Consider the following 22,692-nt stretch of genomic DNA (forward strand, 5'->3'; position numbering starts at 1 on the left):
ACAATCGGTAGTTGAAATTTTATCTTTCGGATCTTGAGATTATCATATTAAAGCTCATTTATTATCAGTGCTAATTATTAATTATATATAGCATTAATTATATATATATGCATATAGAAACAATAATATTAAAATAAATCGACCGAACTTGTGTTATCATTTCATTAATTTATTATTGATTCGTATACAACGTAGTACCATGAAATTTATATTCATACATTCCATTGATCACAGGAATTAATTAATCTTCAGCAACGTTACGTGTATACATTTGATTTCTAGATACTTTTAATAGCAAAACTTTGTTTAAGCTTACCATAGCAACTTAACCCATAAGGTTTATTAATATTTATTAAAATCCTGTCCGATGTAATGTTAAAAGTATCAATTTTAAATAGGTCAAAGTCAATTTTAAAGTATTATGTTGCTTCATAAGTTCATAAGGCATTCATATTGAATTCAATTTAACTTTATATTCTGTCGTATATTTTTCAAGATGTTGGTGAAACAAGTTACGGCATATTTATCAGCGAATTTTTTCTATTCGTCCGTATAGATGAACGAAGAGTGTAATGCTCTTAATGTGCGTATGACTCGAATTGCCAGTGAATTACGAAAAGATTTAATGGCCAAGGAGCGGAAAGTAAATGTTCACATTCACTTATTAGTCGTCGGGGAGTCAATGTGATCTTGCGGCATTGGAAATATTATAAAACAAAATCGATGATTAACTTGCGTGCAGTTTTCCATGCTTTATCAATCAATGCTCATGCCATGATTTTTATGAATATACGTTGACATGCGTCGCACAAAGAGTATTTCACGAGCACATGCCTACTAAAATCGTGGATCGTTGTGAGTTCTCCTTTACTGTTTTCCCATCTCCTTCATTGTCGCTTTGCATTAGCAACAATGGATTATGAGCCAACGAAGCTAAGCGATGAAAGCTTTTTACGTAATAGTTGGGAGCTTAATATTATATGCTTTTAGTTAGTTATGAGCTGTTATTTCTTATTCACTTCCCAAGAGCAAATACATATGAGCGCGTATTGGAACAATTTATATAATATGCAGTTATACTATTGCAATTATGCATTTGTAATGGTAATTGGTTTAGTTTATACATTGTTTTTGTTGCGCGCGCGAGTTTCGACAAATAGTCTTTAAGCCTTGGAATGAAATATTAATAATATATATTTGTGATACAATTAGAAATGTAATGCGGCATTAATTGTTAATTAATCGGCAAAGGAATATTGTAAGAAAATTTTGAACAATTTGGAACAATTGGACTTACTAAGTATGTTTTGCCGCTAGTTTGTATTATTTTGTAAATGTAAAAACGCACATAAACTTGCTTCCGTTCGAAAAATATTTGCATTCATATCAGTTGTTGTAAATATAATTGAATTTAATAATCGAAATAAACATGCAAATGTTGTAAAAGCATTATCGTATAATATTTATAATGAAATACTCAATAAATCAATCGAGTTATCAGATTTAATGACTTTTGACTTTTGACTTTTCTACATTAACGTCACGCGCGGCTACTGCAAACAAAACTGATCGCGCGAAGTGAAAATTCACTTTGCCCGAATAATTGTTAACACGGGCGAATGTAATTAATTGCCAATCGCTGGAGAGTAAGATCAAGCAAAAGAGCGCGATTCGCGGATACAAATTACGAGAGGACTCAAAATCGAAAAATGGAAATTAAAAAATCGGAAAGCATAATATACCTTTGCCTTTTTTCGCTTGATTTTCGGAGTGTTAGCTCCGCAGATTATACTTCCGATGGCCATCTTGGTGAGCCTCGACGCTTGCCGTTATCAACCTATGTGCCACCAGTTCGAAACAAACAAAACAAAAAGAAGAACAAAAGTAATAAAGTCGAGGGTGACGTGCGCGAGCGCACTCATCGTTTTCGGTTATGCGTGAGCGTCGCGCGCATAATGCAAGCGACTATATCGCGCGATAACCGGGGCGTCGGCTACTTTCTTCTTCCTTGCTCTCTTTCTATCACTCGCTACCTCTCCCTCCCCCCTATCTCTCTATCTATCTATCTCTATCTCTATCTCTATCTCTATCTCTATCTCTATCTCTCAGTCTTTCACAGGTAATGGGCCACGGCGCCGGGGCATCGGCTGCCGGTGAGCAAATGCCTGCACCCGAAGAACGTTCAATGAGGTGTGAAATCGTTGCGCGTGTGCGCGTGAGCCGTCGCCCGCAGATAAGATAAATTTGCATCTGATAAGGAAGCAAAACGACGCGCGCCTCCGGCCTGTTTGCTTTTCTCGTGAACTAAAGAGCTACAGATATGTAGATAGAGATGGGACGGGAAAGAGGAGTTATGGGGTCGGGGTAATAAGGGCAGATGCGGATGAGGTTGGGTGGGGGGGGGGGGGGGGGGGGAGGGGGGGAGGATATCCCATTACTGACGAAGTATTTTCTCCGATACTCCCGCACGCATGATTAAAGAGGAGACGGCCGAAGCAGAAAATACAAAGTTTTTACTCTACTAGGTGTAAAAGAGTAGAGGGAGGCTTCTTGCAAAACGTTAAGCTCAACATATTTCTCATAGAGTTCCGACTTGTTGGCCCGAGAATTACAAAGGTTTAAGCGAATATTTCGGATGTATCGAGGAGAAGTTTAGACGAGCCGTATCGGGCGGCTCGATACGTTTATCGTTTATCCAGGGAAATTCAATTCGATAAATAAGTCTCATTTATATTTCCTAATTTTATGGAAGAAAGTACCGACAATGCGGGGAAAGAAGAATCATTATTTTTTTTTTATTTTTTTTTTTTTTGTTGACTAACGATTAAAAAGTAGGGAAACACGTAAATAGTCGCGGGTGATGTTAAACGTTTAAAATGTTATTTTAACGTAAATCCTTAGACTAGCAGATCTAAAAACTTTACAAACTCATTAATAATCCTTTCAAGATATTTATTAATAACTCTTTGCTGCCTCTGCGTATATATATATATATATATATATATATATATATATATATATACATAGATAGATAGATAGATAGATATGTATGTATGTGTATGTGTGTGCTTTTTGTACACATAGACTTATTCATGCTCAAGCTTTACGGTTTTTTTTTCATAATATGAAGAAAACAATGTTAAAAATTTATTGCGAGTTACGTTAGCTGCAGTATTTTACAGAATTTGAAATACGATGATACAACCTTGCTAAATTTATATGAAAAATTTTATCGAAAAATTATGATACTCGGTTTTCATTGTGCAGACGAAGATAAGACAAAGTTTGCACTGTATTTATATAGACAATATTACTTATATAAGATAAGATGGCCTTAGTAGATGGAATCTTAACGTAAATCATATTATTCCAGCGCGATAGTCTATAGTTGGAAGAATTAATATGCATTTTCAATTATCAGTATTTGATAATAAAGTATCGTTAAATTTTGTTGAAAAACTACTAAAATTACTGAATTTACAAATTTATCGTTAATTAATTATGGTTAATTCACAAGTGGAAATTTTTGTTTTGAAATAGTCGAATGAGGGCCAGGTTTTTTGAGGAAATTACCGAGTAAATTCACGATAAAAAAATTTCATTTTTATTTTAAAATTATTATCTACGCTTATTGATTAAGAATGCATTCAATAAATATGATTTAACACACGGTATTGAACTGTAAAAGTTTTTAAGATAAATATTTACACATACAATAGATATATGACGAAAAGTCAATTATATACACATAAAGCACACGGCTCTACATAAGAAAAAATTCAAACTTTTAATATATTTATATATTTATATAAATATATTTTCATATATTTTAATATATAATGCATAAAATACGTGTAATTACGAAATTACGTAGGCGATGGCGGGAGGTGCAGAAAAATAGAAAATAATAAAAGACGTTATCGAGGACTATGAATCTTTTAAAATTGTCTACATTTCATTCAACGCGTAGTGCATAAATAACGTAAAGAGTGGCAATATCAGTGCATTGAATTTATAATTCATGAGCTCTTTCATTGTACAAGTACGAGTGTGGAAGACTTACATTATGCTAAATTAAAATTATAGTCATTTAATTACGTAAAAATTATTGGTAAGAAAATATGACAATTAAAATGTAATACGCCCGTTGATGGGAAGTGTATTTTTTATTTATTTATTTATCTTATTATTATTGTTATTATTATTATTATTATTATTATTATTATTATTATCATTATTATTATTATTATTATTTTTTAATAATTAGCTTAAACGAATAGCAGAAAGGTAAATAATAAAATTGTTCCCAAATTCTAATTATATATACGTATAGAATTTTCAATATGAAAAATACAATGAACTGTCCTGGAAAATTAAAGATTCTCTGCCGAATATATTAAAAAATATCCTATAAATTAAAATATTATTTTTTATACAATACACAGACAAATGATCTCGTTCAATAAATCATGCTAATTATGTGAAAATCATGTAGTATGGATTATAATGTTTAAAACTTATGAAAAATTGGCTCGGACAGTCAGTAAATGATTCAACATAATACATCAACTAAATTTTGCTTAAATTGATATTTTAATAAATACAGGATGATGTGTTTTTATATTTACGTGAATATGTAATTTTATACTTAATATGTAACTTATATAAGTACGATTACAGATTATGTTGAGACCAAAGATGCGAGCGCGACTGTTTTTACTTTTAAATAGATTAAAAATTTAAATCTTAAATCTTTAAAGTCCAGTTGCGTACAAAAATTCACGACTTTTATACGGCGAAATGTCTCCAACTCGTGCTATCGTCGGATAAAAAAGAAATTATCTTTGTAACTAATGCAATATACAAATTTCTATAGCTCCGTTATAAAGTAATTACAAGCTGATTGCAGAAGTTATTCATTGAAAGTAGGACTCTCGCTCTCTATAAAAAAAAAAAAGAAAAAGAAAGCTCCTCCATTTTTTTTATATCACAATTCAACATTATTCAACATTTTTCATCCCATAATATTACACGATATTGCCACTGTTAAAAAAAAAAAAAAAAAAAAAAAAAAAAAAAAAAAAAAAAAAAAAAAAAGGAAAAGAAGAGAAAGAAAAGCTCGCCGAATAACAGCCAAGTAACTTACGACGCAGCCTACATTTAATCTTGGTGCTTTGGCCGTAAAGAGAGTCGATGAAGCACTTGGAGGATAAGGACGCTAGTCACGATTACAATTTTCGTAAAGGGTCGAAATAAATTACACTTTATTCGGTCGAGATAAAGGGCCGCGAACGATTCCGTTACACAATAGACACCCGTGAGGTCGCTCGCGATACAGCGAGTTTCAGCAAAAATATTGGCTTCAATTAAGCATCACCGTCGACCCTCCTGCCTCATGCGCCTCAATGTTTAAATGAATCGTCAGGTTAGACGATAAATAAACACATCAAAGCGAGAGCGTAAAGAAAGAAAACGAGCTGAAACTCGAGGGGGGAAAAGTGCGGAAAGAGCGGTCGCGCCCTGCCGATGTAACAACAATATCACATTAGCCATTCCACCTACCACTCTGATGCTCTTGCTCTTGTGAATCATTCCTCTGGTTACGGCTTCGGCTGCTGCACTGGGAGTCGGCTCATCCCCTTGTTATTTATGCTCGTGTCTTAGTGTCAGCTAATTGGCTCCTACTGCACTTTCATTAGCGGTCTCTTTCTGAAATTCCAAAGACATTGCGACTGGGCTGTAGCGGGGAGGAAGTTGTTGTGACGAACCCGGGGCGCGGGGTTTCTTGATGGATCGATGAAGATTTTCATTCAAATGGCAATTGGCCTTGGCTTTGTATTAATTGTTTGCTTTGACATGAATTTAATGATCTGGAGAATTCGTTTCGTTCTCTCAGACTAGGAATTATTAATTATTGATTATTAATTGAGCTGGACGTTTTATCATTCGACACCGATGTTTTAAAGCATAATTGACACTTTATGCAAACTTCAATTAATCAATAATAATAATACTTAATTAATAAGAATAAAGTTAATAGCAATATGGTAAAGAGTGGGAATTGAAATTAAAGGACGCATTAATATGACTAATTGTCGAGGAAATATCAATAATTGTTTGAGTCTGTGTAAATCAATATCTTACCTTGGTATCGAAAATTCTAGTCGATTGCGCCAAATTTATTTCATATTTGTGATGGTCCGATTAAATTAAGGCTGCGTTACTACATAATCGTAAAGCTGGTGGCAAGCAAGATTTGAACCGTGAATCTTTTGCGAATTCGTGTATGCGACGCCTGCTATAAAGATAAGTAATTATCATTAGTTAGAATTAGCCGTTTAGGCCTCGGTACTATTAATAATGCGAATGATAAAGTAGAGAATGAATTTTTCATTATATAATACCACGCCATTTCAAAAAAAAAATGTCTTTTGTCTTTTTACGAATTTTATCAAACTTTGAGGTTGAAATTAGGAAATCACATGCGTAACCTACCCACCCTACCAGCCATTACACCACATTAAAAAATCATTTTTATTTCCAAATAATGTGCCTAATCTTGCCTTAAATTTATCGATAAACCAATCGATTTATTAGGCACATTAGTAGCTTGGAGCACGATTGCGATTATTAATGGCTCGATATTATCGGAAAGTTTTCCGCAATGTGAAAATTTAATTAGAGTGCATTAATTTCTCAGGCCACTATCGCCAGGGTCGAGATAAGAGTCTTAGATTATTGCTCATCTCACCGTTCTAAGGATAATAAATATTATGCTGAAGAGCGAGTGACGAAGATCCTATGTACGTAAGGCATACCTAATGAAAATGCCAAAGGACCATAGAACAGGGAATAATAATTCTCAGTCGGTCGTTATTCTGCCTCGAGACGCCTCAAAACACACTAGGCACACCACCTACGCGAAGGGGGCAAAGGTCAAGTCTCGGCCGGCACCTCGATTCGTTAAATCTGACGTACGCTTCTCCACGACACGTCGCTACCACGCGACTTCCTGCTTAGAGGACCTACATCGTGTCCTCGTTGTTCCCCGACTCGCCGTAACTCCGATTGCCAAAGTTTCGTTGAATTTACGCGCGGCGCAGTTGTAGGCCAACGAGGAGCGTGTGATTTATGTGCGCTGCCACCCAAGGAGTTGGATAATTCCTCGATGTCGCTCTCTCTCGTCCTCCTGTATATTTTGCAGTATTGTGCTGGCTCGGGCCGGCCTTGGTTCGACATTTTGCCCTGTTAATGGGAGGATTCGCCGCGCTGTTAAAGGAAGGAAGTTGCGGGAAGTTGCTCGGGCCGCGCTAACAGTACTCGCAATCTTCTGTAAATAGATATATTGGATGTTTCGCTTGGTCGAGCGAAGAATCGCTTTAATATCATTAATAATGCTTCGATAGTTAAATCTGAAATGCTAATACGATGCGAGCAGTTTCAGCTGACAAGCGAGCGAAACTAGTGGCGCAGAGTTTCGATTTTATTTCTATTACGTAATGGCTTCTTCTTCTTTATTTTTTTATAGTAGAAACGTGACGGCAGTGATGTGCTCTCGTAGGAAAAAAGGAAGCGTGATTAATCTATACGCACTCCTTGGTTAGCTCATCGATAATATAATTGACTAGAGCTTAGATAGTCGGTGTCAGTTGTATTTCCATTCGTATTTGCCATTAAAATGCATAAAAGTGAACGTGACTGACGATACAGAGTTGATCATTTTGCTAGATTGGCCGAATGGCCAAGGGATATAATAATACTTTGCGTAAAATTTTTGTCAATTCATATCACGAAGTTCGTAATTTTGTTATTATAAACGTAGCATCTTCAATTGTGCGCAGCTCAGTAGATCAATAGAATAATGCCCGTTTCTTACGTTAATGCAGCAATTTGTAATATACGAAGAAAAAAAACTTGCTTTTTTTCATCGGAATCGAAATGCTTTTTATAAAGGACATGTAATTAAAGAAAATCTAAGGATAAATTATACGATTCGCAAAGATTACTATTGTAATTCAACGGCATTCTTATACCGCCTTCCTCTCTAACGAAATTCTAGATTCTGCTTCGAAATAATATTCCTGGGATTTACTCGCTTAAAAAATAAACTAATCGATCAATCGTCTCATAAGCATTAATAATGCCTTGTGTTTATAAAATAAATTGTTTCTAATACGAATTGATGAAAATTTTATATTTAATGTATAGCAGATGTTATTCGCAGATATATATTGTAAAGATTACAATAAAAGATATTTGCAATTAGCTTCGACCTCGTTCAAAGTGCTATTAATTAGAAGAGGTTTCGTAACAATAACAATGAGATTTTGTAGAACGATTTATTTTCAATAGTGAAGCTGTTATTTGTTTGAGCGTTGAATCAAAAAATTGAAGAGAAATTCAAAATTTAAGGCTTATAATTGTAACTTGCAAACGTAGTTAAATGATAAGATTTTAAAGTAAACTTTGTGAAAGATTTATCAAAATACTAATCCCATTTTGCTGTGAAATTATTAAACGGTTCCAATTACGTCTAATATATATATATATATATATATATATATATATATATATTAACGTTAATAATCTAAGCTTACTTCAGCATTAATTGTATTTGTGCGTATTGGTTTAGGATACTTGCAATCATTTTACATTTCCCGTAGTAATAATTGAAATTATAAAAGATAGTTAGAATCTTATAATGTTCCTTTTTTTCATTGAGTAAAGCATAAATCAAAACCTTTCTAATATTTTGTTTAATTTTCAATGAGAAAATAAATAAATTATTAAAAAGATCTTCACTTGTGATTTACTCAATTAAAATTGTAAACAAATATTACAAAAAATGTGAAATATATAAAATGTAAAATAAATAAAGCATTTAATAAGTCTGCATTTCATAAAAGTAATTTAATAAAGTTTGAACCAAGTGCCTATTAGTAAATTCATGAAGGAAACGTTTAATTATAGGATATTGAAATTTTCTGCAAATCAAATCTTTATTTGTTTTAACTTGTAATATGCCTCAAAAGATAATAAATACTTAAGTAGAAGATCGATCTGATCATTAATTTACTTATACACTAAAACGCTGAAAATGTTTTACATTATTAATGATTTATCTACCATTTTTTCACAAAAAATTAATTTTTCATCCATTTATCATATATAAAAAAATTTGGATTGTTTTAATATTCTTATATATTGCACCGATACCATATTACATAGATAATAAAAATTTTGCTTGTTCAATATATAATTTGTAGATGAGAATTCGAAGAATTTTCATTTGGATTTTTCACACTCAACTCGACTAAAAATGCATCTCAACATTTAATGCTTGAATTGAAACAAATTGAAAATAAATTATTATATATATATGGAGAGAGAGAGAGAGAGAGAGAGAGAGAGAGAGAGAGAGAGAAGATAAAGTGTATTGATTAGATTTTGCGTTTAATGGATTATGTTTTAAGAAGAAATTTCTATAGTAATTTTAGAGACTTTGGCGTAGCGTAAGTTTTTAAGTAAAAATAAGTTTGTATTGTTGAGATTGTGAATCAAAGAATATGTATTGGTACGTATCACAATTTTTGTTTGCAATCTTTTAAGATTTGATCATGTAGAAGCCGCTATCAGTTTCTGAGAGATTAAAATAATTTTTTGAAGATCTGCTACATTTTTCTAAAATTATTGTTTCATTTTGAATTTATATATTTAAAATAATAATGCGAACGTTTTGTTCAACATAGGATTATGTTTTTCCAAAACGACTTACTTAATATTTAATGTATCTTCTATTTTAACATTGGGATAATGTATGTATATGTATATTAGTAAATATAAATTTTTCAAGTATTTACACCTATAATTGTATCGATCTTTCAATATTTATTACGTATCGAAGAAAATGATGTAAATAATCTCTTATATATAGCATACGAAATGCGCATAAATAACATATTGTTCAATTTATTAGGATTTAAACATGTTCAAGCAATTGATTTTTCCTATTAATTCCACTATGGGATGAACAATATTTTACTCAAAGTTCGTTGATTAGTTTTATTACACGTCACTGCCCAACTTACATAAAAATTGCATTTCAGTGAAAATCGTTTTAAACGCTTTAAATATCTAATATAAAGTGACGTATTTATATTTAAGATTTTTCACTTTAAATATCTTTCAGACATACATTTGGAATTACGATTATGTTATATACTTTAATGCATTTCAGGAAAATTTCTTTCTGATTTAAGGATAACATGTCCATGTTGTAGCATCGTCACTGTCGCGTGAAGCCCAATTCATTGATATTCTTACGTGGTAGTAGTGTGGTAGCTCGTACGTAATACATGCACATTGATGTTAATATACGGAATGTAATGCTTCCACGATCATCGAATCATCTGCGATTCCGAAGGCCGGATTACTTGTACAGACGATGATCTGAATAGAATTAGAATTAAGCCTGACACGTTGATTTTACGTAACTTCAATGTTTCATGTTGAGTGACAGGACTTTGATCGATTTAGATGTTACATGGGTTTGAGAAACGAATAATGATTCCAATAATAGAAAAAAGCAATTTCATCGAATTTTGATTCAGAACATATTTAATTAACTTGTTGAAATAAATTTTTACGTAAAAATACAATCGTATTATTCAATATAAAATAAAATTTTACTTTAAGTAACATTTAATGTAATATTAAAACAGAGCTTAGCTACATATTTTTACCACGAAAGGCTTCTATTAATAAAAGTTAAAGAAGTTTTATGATTAGATTTAAGCCCTTTGAGCAAAGTAAAAATGCATTCGTAATAAAGACAGACATATATTATGAAATAAGTAAGATAGAATGTATATTAGTTACGAAATTAATTAAATATAAAGTGCTTTTAATATTTTATTATAATTTTACTCGTAAAATATGTTAAATGTATAGGTAAGAGTAATGGTTAAATAGAATTTTCAGGAATTATCAGACAGTCAATCCGTATAAGGTAATTCAATCGAATTTTTTTTTAAAAATACGTAATTTAATAAAAGTGCAAACAAACAAAAAAAAAGTGATGAATGCGCAAGTGACGTTAGTTTTTTGAGTGATAGAAATTTAATTTTAAAAATCTTAATTATATGCATGTAATTTTAACCGGGGCTATATGAACTGTCAATTTAAAAAAAAAACTAAGCGATGCAATTTTATTATTAATTAATAATGTTAATTTTTCAGTTTAATAGGATGCAAACCAGACAAATAGTATACAAATATATGTTGGTTGTAAAATATAAAATTAATTTCCAAGCAAATAAGTCAGAAGAACTCTAGTTTTACTCAATATTTTGAATTTTTAGTGAGTTAAGCATAGCTCCGTTCGAAAGTCATAAAACTTTCATTGCATTTTTATTATATCTTTTTCTAAGACGTTAAATATATTCTATATAAATATATATATATATATATATATATATATATATATAATAAAACAAAAAGAAATTAATTTCTAAACATACGAGTAACCCTAGCTGTAACTAAGAGGAAACAAAATGTATTCGAGCAATTTAAATTATAAAATGGTTTTTTAATCAAATTTTCAATAAACGTATTACGTTAAAACACGTTCTTTAAATTATCTTCACGCTCTTTTAATTTATTAAAATATCACTACATAATATTATACAAAAAATATCTTGTAATTTCATTGTATATGCAATCTATGTATATTATTACTAAGCTACAATTAAAATACTTATTAATCTGTGTTTGTACAGCATATAATTATCTATTAAAAATCATATATATATATATATATATATATATATATATATATATATATATATACAGATGGTAACTATAGTGATAATTATTATTATTCAAAAATATTTTTACATATATGTATTTAAATAACTATACTATACATTTTGCAATATTCATAGCCTTACAGTATTGCTTATCACCACCGGTAAAAGTATATGTAATTAATACTTGCAACTTAAAATGTGAAATAAAAATAGAAAACTTAAACAGGTAAATACGAATAATTAGAAATATGATTATTAGTAAAAATTATCGTTATCATGTATATAGAATTATGACGTGAAGCTCAACGATCGTAGTGATACTTTTACATGTTAATTTTTTATAATTTATTATTTAAAAAATAATAATAAAACAAGCCGATTGGCCACTTTGTTGAATAACGTAGGATATTTCATTTAATTATAAAATACGTCGTAAAATCATAAACGTTATTTTAGAAATTTAAAATAAATTAAAATTCTATACCTGAATATGTGCAGTGTCGTGCCATGCAAACAATAGATATTCTGCTTAAAATTATCAAACAATTCGAATGGAAAGATAATTATCTCGGCATTTCAAAACAGTGATTAATTTTCTTTAAATTACAATAAAAAGCCTCAAAAATAACTGATAGAAAAAATTAATTACGTTTTTAGTCTCAAGTACATATTACAATGCATTTAACTTTTATTATTAAGGGTTGAAGGGTTTACTTGCAATTTTTATACTTAAAGTATAAGGTTAAATATTGAAATGGATTTATTTATTAGATTTGTAAAGATAAGTTTAATTGTACAAATTAATTTTAATTTAGTCTTTTTTTTTATGTAATATTTCTACATTGACTCTCTGGAAATCGAATTCTTTCAATTATTCTCTTTAATCGATAAAAATTAACAATACTTTATTTTTAATCATTTATTTAATAAATTTTAATTTACGAACAATAATTATAATAATGAAATATTAAATTTTGTTAACAATTATTTTTCGAATTTATTCATACTTTTCGAAAATTCATTAAAGTGATCTTATAAACATTGCAATGACAATAAGAACAATCATACTTGTATCACAATTAGATTTCTTTATTGCTAATTTGAACAAATAGTGTGTAATTTTAAACGAAATTTTAAACATTAACAATGCAAAATTACCTTTTAAAATTATATTTCGTCTAATTCTGTGATAGAAATTGCACTATTAATAAAAAAAAAAAAAAAGATTTGAATTTATTAATTTCATAAGAATCATTCATTAAGCTAGAAAAATTTAAATATTTAATCTCGTTCTTTAGTTATAGCCAAACTAAAAACAATTATTAGCAAAATATTTTTAAGAACACATAGCATATTTCTTCACATGGCTTTAATAAAATGTCCTTTCAAAATATAAACAAAAAAATTGAATTTATAAAACTTAACAAAAACTGGGAATATAATTAAAAATCGGAACTTATACATAATATTATATTAAAAATTATTTAAATTTTAAACAATTATTAACACTTATGATATGGGTATTACAATACGTTGTTTTTTTTTTTTTTTTTTTTTTTTTTTTTTTTAATAAATATATATTAAATAATAAAGCGTTGAGAGCTTAAAAAAAATATTTTACTCTCTTTTTTACACTTTTTTTACACAATTCATTACTACAGCAATTGTTATACCACATTTCACAACATTTTTTAGACAACTAAGCATAATTACTAAAGTATGTTAAAGAATATTTGTGATTTCATAAAAGTATTTTACAAAATGTTTAATGTAATTACTTCTCGCAATATTCCATATATAATATTATTTATTATAATAAATGTAAATTTAGTATTATAATTATTAATATTGTTTATTTTTGCATTGTAATTGTAAAATTATATTATATCTATAAAATTGTATAATATAAGAGATTCGTTATTGTTATTCTATTGTATCGTTGGTCGACGGCAATAGATTAATAGCAATAGATTTTTGAAATTTTAACTAATAACCATAAGTAATAACCATTAAGCACATGGACATTATTTCTATTTTTCACTGCTGCTCCAGCAAAATTTCGTTTTTCATTTCAAATATTTTCCATTCTCACGTTGAATTCAATAATTATGCGCCCAGATTCAAACGATTAGGCAGAAAATAGTCAAAGCATGGAATTTGTTTATTTTCTGTGTATAATACTTTTAGGAAATAATACGTCGGTCGTTAAATACTTTGACGGCTATAGAATTTTATAGTTTTCTCGATAACAATAAGTTGAGACGCATTCGATGAACACAAATAGACAAATACTGGCCACATAATCAATGGTGGTATTTGTATTTTTAAAAGAAAGTCATCATTAGCATATGTTTGTGCGCTATTTCAAAAAATCTATTTAGCATGACAGTGTTTATACTACGAAACGCGTTGGTTAAGAATCTGTTGGCCTCGTCGTCGTCGTATTTTGTGGTATTTGACAATTTTCACGGTGTTCTTAATTTTTAGAAAATCCTTATTCATATATCGGCTTTCAACACGGAGTTCATGTATAATTGAATAGGTAAATGTTTAATTAATGTGATAGACCATTAATACAATAGAGAAAAACACACATATATGTATATATATATAAGAAATCAGTTGATATATGGAAACAAATAACGATGAAGATGTTTGCTCTATTGAAATAGAGGATCGTAAATATCGTATTTTAATTCTGAATTAATCCCATAGTTAAACTTTCGATTAGATTGCAATACGCTATTTTTTGCAATGTAAATGTTTTGGCGAATTGAAATGAATGAAATAATTATGCCATTGTTAGTTTATATGTTCAATAATAGGTTTTGAAACATTTCAACATGAAATTAGCATCTGAAGTAACGATTGTCTACGCGAGGTTGATATTAGTATAAATAGGAAATATAAATAAAAACTAACGAGGAAGAGAAGTTAGTAAATAGCAAATATAACCTTTCAATTTTTGCTTCTGTGTATTCTTGAATACACGCTGCTTATCTATACTTTCAAATCGTTGAAGACTGTAATTGTTTTCTAAAAATATCTTTACTTTTTATAACTTGATATTGATTACGATAAAAGTATCTTTGGATAAAATAGATCTGAGAAAAACTGATAGAAAAAATAATGATAATTCAAGGATAACTAATATATTAAATTTTGTTTGACTCTAATAAATTTCAATAAATTCGTAGATCATTTTTAATAAAGGAAATAAATAGATAAATTAATCTACCGAACATTATAATCTCTTGTTTTATTTTCCTTTAACTTAATTATATTGGTTATTCGACGTTTTTAGAATGAAAGCGGCGTACGAATATTTTTTTCCGGATCTTTTAGTTATCGATAAACGGTAAACGGATATTTGTCCAAAGTCTCCATTCATTAAACGAATTGCACAATTACCTTTGTAATAAATATAATCCAGAAAAATGTTTCATTTATCACATGTACTCAATAGGAAAGAATGAAAGCGTTAATATATATTCACTTCTTTGCCATTGATTGATAAGGATATTTTGTTTTGTGATCAAGTAAATTTTCTATTTCTTAATATTAATATCCCTAAATTGAATTAAATCAATCATAAGAATCTATAATTCACAAAGGCCATAAATTATCTATAAGTTATTTAATGTAATCCATACATTTTGGTACAATCTTTAATCATAAGTCGTAAAGGAAATTTTGGGAATATATCAAAGATTAATTCTATTTGTTTCCTACACATTATTAATGGAACAAAGAATCATTGCCTTTAAAGCAATTAATTTCACGTTCGAAGAAAGGCAGTAAGTGGTGGACCGTCCCAATTCTCATTTAAGAGAGTTTTTCTTCTATTCACGCATACGCATAAAATTGTTCACTTCGGTGAACTAATACTCGATACATCATGCATCAAGCTAAAATAAAAGAAAAATAAACTCCCTAAGCTATATATTAAAGTCATACGCGCACGCACATACGCCAATATACATTATTGGTGAAATAAATGATGCATTAAAATTTTATAGTTATGACACACACACACACACAAACACACACACACACACACACACACACAAAATTTAATATAAGTATTTAAGAAACAATAACAAAAACTTGTTGATAAATGAAATTGCTTTTATATTACATATAAAATATTATATTATTTTATATATAAATTGTAAAAAAAAAAAAAAAACAAATTGTGTCATCAACATATTTGTTAAAAATGTCTTTAGAAATTTATAAAAGTTTTATAGAATTTATCAGTATTAAAAAACAATAATATTTTTAAGTTCTTCATCAATTATTATTTATAAACATATATATATATATATATATCTTTTTATATCAATGTATCATTAATTTGACAATAGTTATTGTAACGTTTCAATTACATTATTATATATTATATAATTAGAGAGCTAACTAGACTAGGAATATCAAATCTGACCAAAGTAATATTTTATTTAATTATTTAAAATTTATGTAATTTTCAAATCTGTTTTCATTATAATGGCATCTATTTTTACATTTATGTATAATAGTTTATATTCATTGGCCGACTTGGATTTAAACATTCGATAAAAAAAGTTTTCTAATTATCATATTGTTATTACTATAGCAAGTTTATCGTATCAATTAATAATAGTAGCTTTCAAATTTACAAGCTCATAATTCAAATAATTTGATAATTAAAGTGTCACATATAACTTTAAGTATTTCTTTCATTTATACAGTGTTAAATACATTTGCATAAAATATTTTATAAATATTGCTTTTGAAAAATAAATTTACGTTAATTATAGGACAAGTCATAGTAGCAAATCGTGCTCATTTGCAGAGATTCATAAATTTCGTATTCACAATTAATGAAATTATATTTTGACAAAAAATCAATTTATAATTATATTTTTAGAAACAAAATTACGATACTCTAAATTCACGCGCTTTCATTGTTTCTCTGTAAAATCAAGAAATATTCGATAATAAAATTAATCTCGGAAAGATAGGAGGTATAAAATACTCTGAATGAAATTTAAAAATAAAAAATGTTTATGTTAAAAGGCTACATTAATCTTCTTTTTAACGGTTAATATTTTAAAATTCTTGTAATGCCAAGTCCGTGTTTGATAATACTTATATTTTATTTTTCCCTTTAAGATATAACAATTTTCGCCTTAGAATTTTTTTCTTTTATGGACTGGCAAACAATACTTAAATTGTAAAATTATGCAAGTCGAGTGAAAGTCTGGAAATATCGAATATAATATTTAGAAATTAAGATTGAAACAGTTAAATTATTTCAAACACTTTACTTTACTTTACTGCAATAAATTTCACTATAAACTATGCCTAGTAAAATTCTTTAATGCTCTTACTCAAGCCTTTAAGATGGAAAAATATGTTCAACATTTTGTTAAAGAACAGGAAAAATAATCTTATTTAAAATAACTATTTTAATATTTTATCATAATACTTATAATGGATATTTTAATTTATTTATCTTTTTTTATCAGCGGAATAAAGGATATACGTATAATGCGCCCTTCAATTAATTATAAATTAATAAAAAAACAAAATTTATTAAATACTTAAACGCTTGAATTATGATAGAAAAATTATGATAGAAAATTTATATTCCATTGATTCAATGTAAAAATATAAAAATATAATGATGTAATATAATGAAAATATGAACAGCTACAGATGGAATAATTATTTGTTTATAAAATTTTTTTTTTTTTTCTTTCTTTTTATTGTAATTGAAAATCATGTATATCACTTATTTTTAAAGAAAAATATTTTTTAATGTAGTATATTTATTTACATATTTAAATTATCAATAATATGTTTAGAAAAAAAGAATAAAATGTATCGGCATTGTACATTTTATTCCATCATAGGAGTTGGAACTTATTTTATTATTAACAAATGTCGTAATATTGATGCTTGATAAATATGCTAAGAGTATAAGAGCACATATCAAAGGTTATTTACGCTCATTTTTATTTATGATTTATGCTTACTATAACCTGCTCTATAGTATGAATGAATAAATCGTTACTACTTATTCCAATACTACTAACACGACTATTTGTATTTACAAACATAACTGCTTTATATACATTATTTATAATTAACATTGAACGAGGTACTTTGATACTAGATTAAATAAATATACATTATAGGGTGTAAATTTAAGATATATTCATTACATTTGTTTGTACAAAGAAAGACATGCTAATGTCTTGAACATTTCCCTTTCATAGCATGCAAACTCGCATTAATAATTATTTAAGAGAAGTAAACAATTCATCCTTCGTATGGATCAGAGAATAAACGAGGCTAGCATTCCATTATAGTGGCCTACTAGCGTTCTCGTCTTTTTTTTTTACTCATCTCGTATCTCGTGACCGTAAACGACGCGTGCTGAAGCAATTTGATCATAAAATTCGACTGCGTGAGATTAGTGAAAAGAATCGATCGAACGCCCGTGCAAGACTTCGTAGCCTAGGATTTCTCCATTTTTTTTTTGTTTTTTTTTTTGTTTTTTTTTTTCAATTTTCACCTGAGATTAAGTATCGAAACGGCGACGGAATCCGTTTGGTCTTGTGACATTTTTTATCCAGACGATTAATAATAATTAATAATAATTAATAATAATTAATAATAATTAATAATAATTAATAATAATTAATAATAATTAATAATAATTAATAATAATTAATAATAATTAATAATAATTAATAATAATTAATAATAATTAATAATAATTAATAATAATTTAACATTTCTATATTCAGTGTAAAAGTTAATTAATTTCGGGGGAGGGGGAGAAGGAGAGAAGGAGAGCGTAAGAGAAGAGTCAGTCGGAGGCAAAGTAGTTCAATTTCTCGGCATGTAAGGGCTCGACCTCGATCTCCGGTGCCCGTGCGACGATTCAACGAGCATTAATTTAATAACGGCTTTTTCATTACTCCACTTTCGCTTGTTTGTATTTTTCTACTTGTATAGTGAGCGCGCTTTTATACCTCCGCGTAGGAATACATATTGAAATGCCAACGGACCATTGGCTCCATTGGACATTCGTGTGGATGCGCATGTGAATGTAATGGATTATGTGTCGTAATTCGAAAAAAAATTGAGATAATTTGTCGCTGAAATGGTTTACTTAATTATTCGGGGGACTTTAAGTGACAGTGGGGCTCAAAGTTTTTTCCTTTAATTTGCTTTCTTTGTTTATCACAATTATCGCAGTTTGCTCGAAAGTCAGCCCCTGAAGATGCATTTAATATTAAACTGGGTTATTTGAGGCTGAAATAAGTATTAAATGATGATTAAAGCTCACGGTTCTCTTAATTTTCTTTCCTTGAAATGAACTACTTCTATTTCTCTTGCTAGAAAATACAGCTTTAAATTTAGTTTTTAATTAATTATGATGAAAGTACGCTGAAATAAGAGATGCGCAAAGATTTATGTTACACCGCGAGCTTGTGTACCTGGAGTAAGAGATAGTGTAAACTTAAAATATCTTTTTATATGGCTATGACTAATATTATAATAGTTTTTATTACTGTTTTGTTACATATATTTTTAGATGAATAAGGAAAATTGATATTTTATCGTAGAATGAAAATATTAGCCACTAATTTATCGTATTTTCAAGTCTCATATAAATACATTGACTCTTACGATCGTCTTAAAAAGCATTACAATACAAGCATTTTCAAGTTTTCTTTAAACGACATAAAGAATAAGAAATTATCGACGAAATAATGTCAAAGTGACATATTTCATTTTTATACGTCGAGTCTTCTTACAAAAAGAATAATATAAGCAATGGATACGCGTATAAAAATTGATGGTGACGTAAAGCATTCAAATTTTCTATGTTTAGAAGTTGTTTATATCTGAATACATAACTCACATAATATGCAATAGAAAGAAAATTCTTATAGCTTTTTGTATTTGTTAGTAAACTGTTATAAGATATTTGATTAACCTTTGGTGATACTCTTCATTTGGTTGATAAACAAATAAATTACTTGAGCTACTTTAATTTACTGCAAAATTGAAGGTGAATAAATATTATGATATACTAAGGTTAATAAAATTTTTGGGAAAAAAAAACATAATAAATCGAAATGTGGTAATATATTTTTGCTTATTCACAATAAGTGAGACTTATATTGCAGTTTTTAATAAATTTTGCATCAATAAATTTAAAAGATTATTTCAGTTATTTGAAATTATTCTTCATATACACATGTTGAGATACTCGATAATATTTTTTTCATTTGAAAATACGCATGCGTTTTAAAGCCATAATACGCATAAAAAAAAAATATTCAACGAAAAACCTTTTTTTTTTCTATCGAAATAATTTTGCAAATCCATTTCAAAATGAAAAATAAGACATGCTATGTGCTATTGATAAATAACAAAAGCAAAGTTTACAATGATACAATTGATGAATATATTATACGATCATAAAAATTTAACAATAAATTTAAATAAATTTAAAGAATCATATTCATATTTCAAAACATACCACTGAACATGAAATGAAAATGAAATTAATGTTTGTATTATGTTTTAATATCGATGAAATTGACTATCTAGTCCACTCAGAAAACAATCCCGTTTTGCATTTCACAATAAACATAAACGATAAAAAAAGAAAACATTCCCAATTAACTACTTATAATTCGGAATGTAATGGATTAAAATATTTATAACTTTCAATAATTTTATAAATTTTTTTTTATAAAATTTGCCAAAAATAATCGAACTTATTGTTCATGAATAATCATATTATTTTTAAAATATCAAGAACGAACGATCTAAAATATTTCTAATAATACTGTATGTAAAATATAAAAAAAAAAATATACACATAAAATATTTCGAAATAAAAATGTAATTTTATGGAATATTTTATGTACATCAGATATTGAATGTATAAACTATATATATAAAATTAAGTATAAAGTGAAATAAAAAAAAATTTATAAAAAAAAATCTCTATTTCCCAACAAATCATGCATAAAATTCTAGAATTCTAGAATTCTATAGATAAAGTGCAATCCTAATATTGAATATAATATTATATTATATAATTGAAAAAAATAGTTTAAAAACGAAACTCTTAATTTTATATTATTCCAGTACACTTTTCTACGTCTACTAATTAGGATTAGAGATAGATGATATACGTTTGATTCTCGGAATATTAATATATTTATTATTTTCATTCAAATCAATATTTACTTTAAATCTCATGTGAGAGTCCAGTAGGGAGCATTGCAAAACTCAAATTATTTATATAATCTACTGTATAAATATGAAAATAAACACGAATGCAGCCGATGCTTATTTGGATTTTCAATTTCAAAATTGTAATGAACTTTTTTTAAGCGCCTAAAGTGTCGAATACAGAACTACATGTTTTTTTATTTAAATTTTTTATTATAATTTTAATATATTGATAATCGATCAAATATTTGCTATTAGGAGACCTGAAAATAGAAGAAAAAGAAATTTCCAATGTTTTTATTAATACACAGTATTCACATCATACAAAAAAGCGAATTGTTCAAGCTAAAAAAGATTTTAAGTAATACAATAGTCCTTTCTACATAAAAAAAATACAATGTTTTAATACATAAAGAAAAACCTGTGAAAAATTATAAAGCATACGAGACTTCTTCAAGAAATGCTAGTTAACAAAAGAACTTAACGAGTAAAATTTGCATATAAAAAATAAATATCCGATTTTGTAAAGAAAAATCAGAAAAAAGAATTTCTATCTTAAAAAAAAAACATAGAAAATTATTATATTTTTCTGGATGAAACATTGCTTCGAATTCTCCTTCTTTTGCGACAATCTCGGATGGCTTACAAAAACAATTTAGAGGGGGTACAAATGGGAATCATGAAGGGATAAAACAATAAACAAAAAAAACAAAAAAAAAACAACAACGACAACGATCATTTCGAGTAACTATATCCTAAGTTCGTCATGTTATATTTTTTATTTATACATTTCAAATAAATTTTCATACTTGACTAATTATTGGATACAAAAGATTCTCATTTGATTAAAAATTCTCCATATACAATCTTATATAATTAATGATATTATTACTAAGAGATATTGATTATATAAGTTAAATAATAATCAATGTAATAAAACATCTTAAAGTAACATGAAATACTAAGATCGAGAAATTCCTTGTGTTGTCATTTGTTTCTATTGGTCTGGCATAGCGGAATAATTAATTCTCTTTAGGATCGATTCGACATACAAACGCAACATCCAAGTGGCAGCCAAGCGACAATCACAAAAGAATGTGAATTACTCGAAGTACGGGCTTCCCAATCTGTTCGATATTCATTAAATGCAACAGCAGCCTTTTCTTTTTGTTGTTGTCGATGATGTTTCTAGTGCTTTTCATAGATTTCCTAACACTAGATCGCTAAATCCTTTAATATTTACTTACTTCATCACTCATTCCATCGAGTAAAGACCAATATAAGAAAATTTTATTGACTAAATTGGCTATTATTAACAGTAAGATATTTTACATGAAATAAATTACTTTATCGTTAAATGGAGAGAGAAAAATCTTTTTTCATAATATAAGATCTTTCCGTATATTATTATATTCATGAATGCGACATGATGCCATTAAAGTTGTATTTTCATTTTTATTGTGTATAGATAAGATGGAGACAATATTAATGCAAATTGTCAAAAACGTCGTATTCTTTACGATAAAAAAGTTTATATAAAACGAAATAACAAATTATCTTATTTATTAAAAGTTATGATTGATTTATATGAAATATTAAATTAAACAATATTAGAAATCTTACCTCCCAATTTTGA

General features: G+C 28.1%; 1 protein-coding gene across 1 annotated transcript in view; it reads right to left on the reverse strand.

Moving 5' to 3' along the window:
- Positions 1-22,692, reverse strand: part of Trpm (transient receptor potential cation channel, subfamily M) — a 58,265-nt gene that overhangs the window by 30,390 nt on the left and 5,183 nt on the right. Inside the window, exons 2-4 of the mRNA XM_011495732.1 lie at positions 6,145-6,298; positions 5,563-5,709; positions 1,743-1,837 (exon numbers count right to left, since the gene is read on the reverse strand). Coding sequence (XP_011494034.1) covers positions 1,743-1,805 — 63 coding nt within the window. The 5' untranslated portion in view covers positions 1,806-1,837; positions 5,563-5,709; positions 6,145-6,298. The remainder of the gene's footprint in view (positions 1-1,742; positions 1,838-5,562; positions 5,710-6,144; positions 6,299-22,692) is intronic.

The sequence above is a fragment of the Ceratosolen solmsi genome, unplaced genomic scaffold, assembly GCF_000503995.2.
Source record: "Ceratosolen solmsi marchali unplaced genomic scaffold, CerSol_1.0 scaffold11, whole genome shotgun sequence".
Classification (NCBI taxonomy): domain Eukaryota; kingdom Metazoa; phylum Arthropoda; class Insecta; order Hymenoptera; family Agaonidae; genus Ceratosolen; species Ceratosolen solmsi.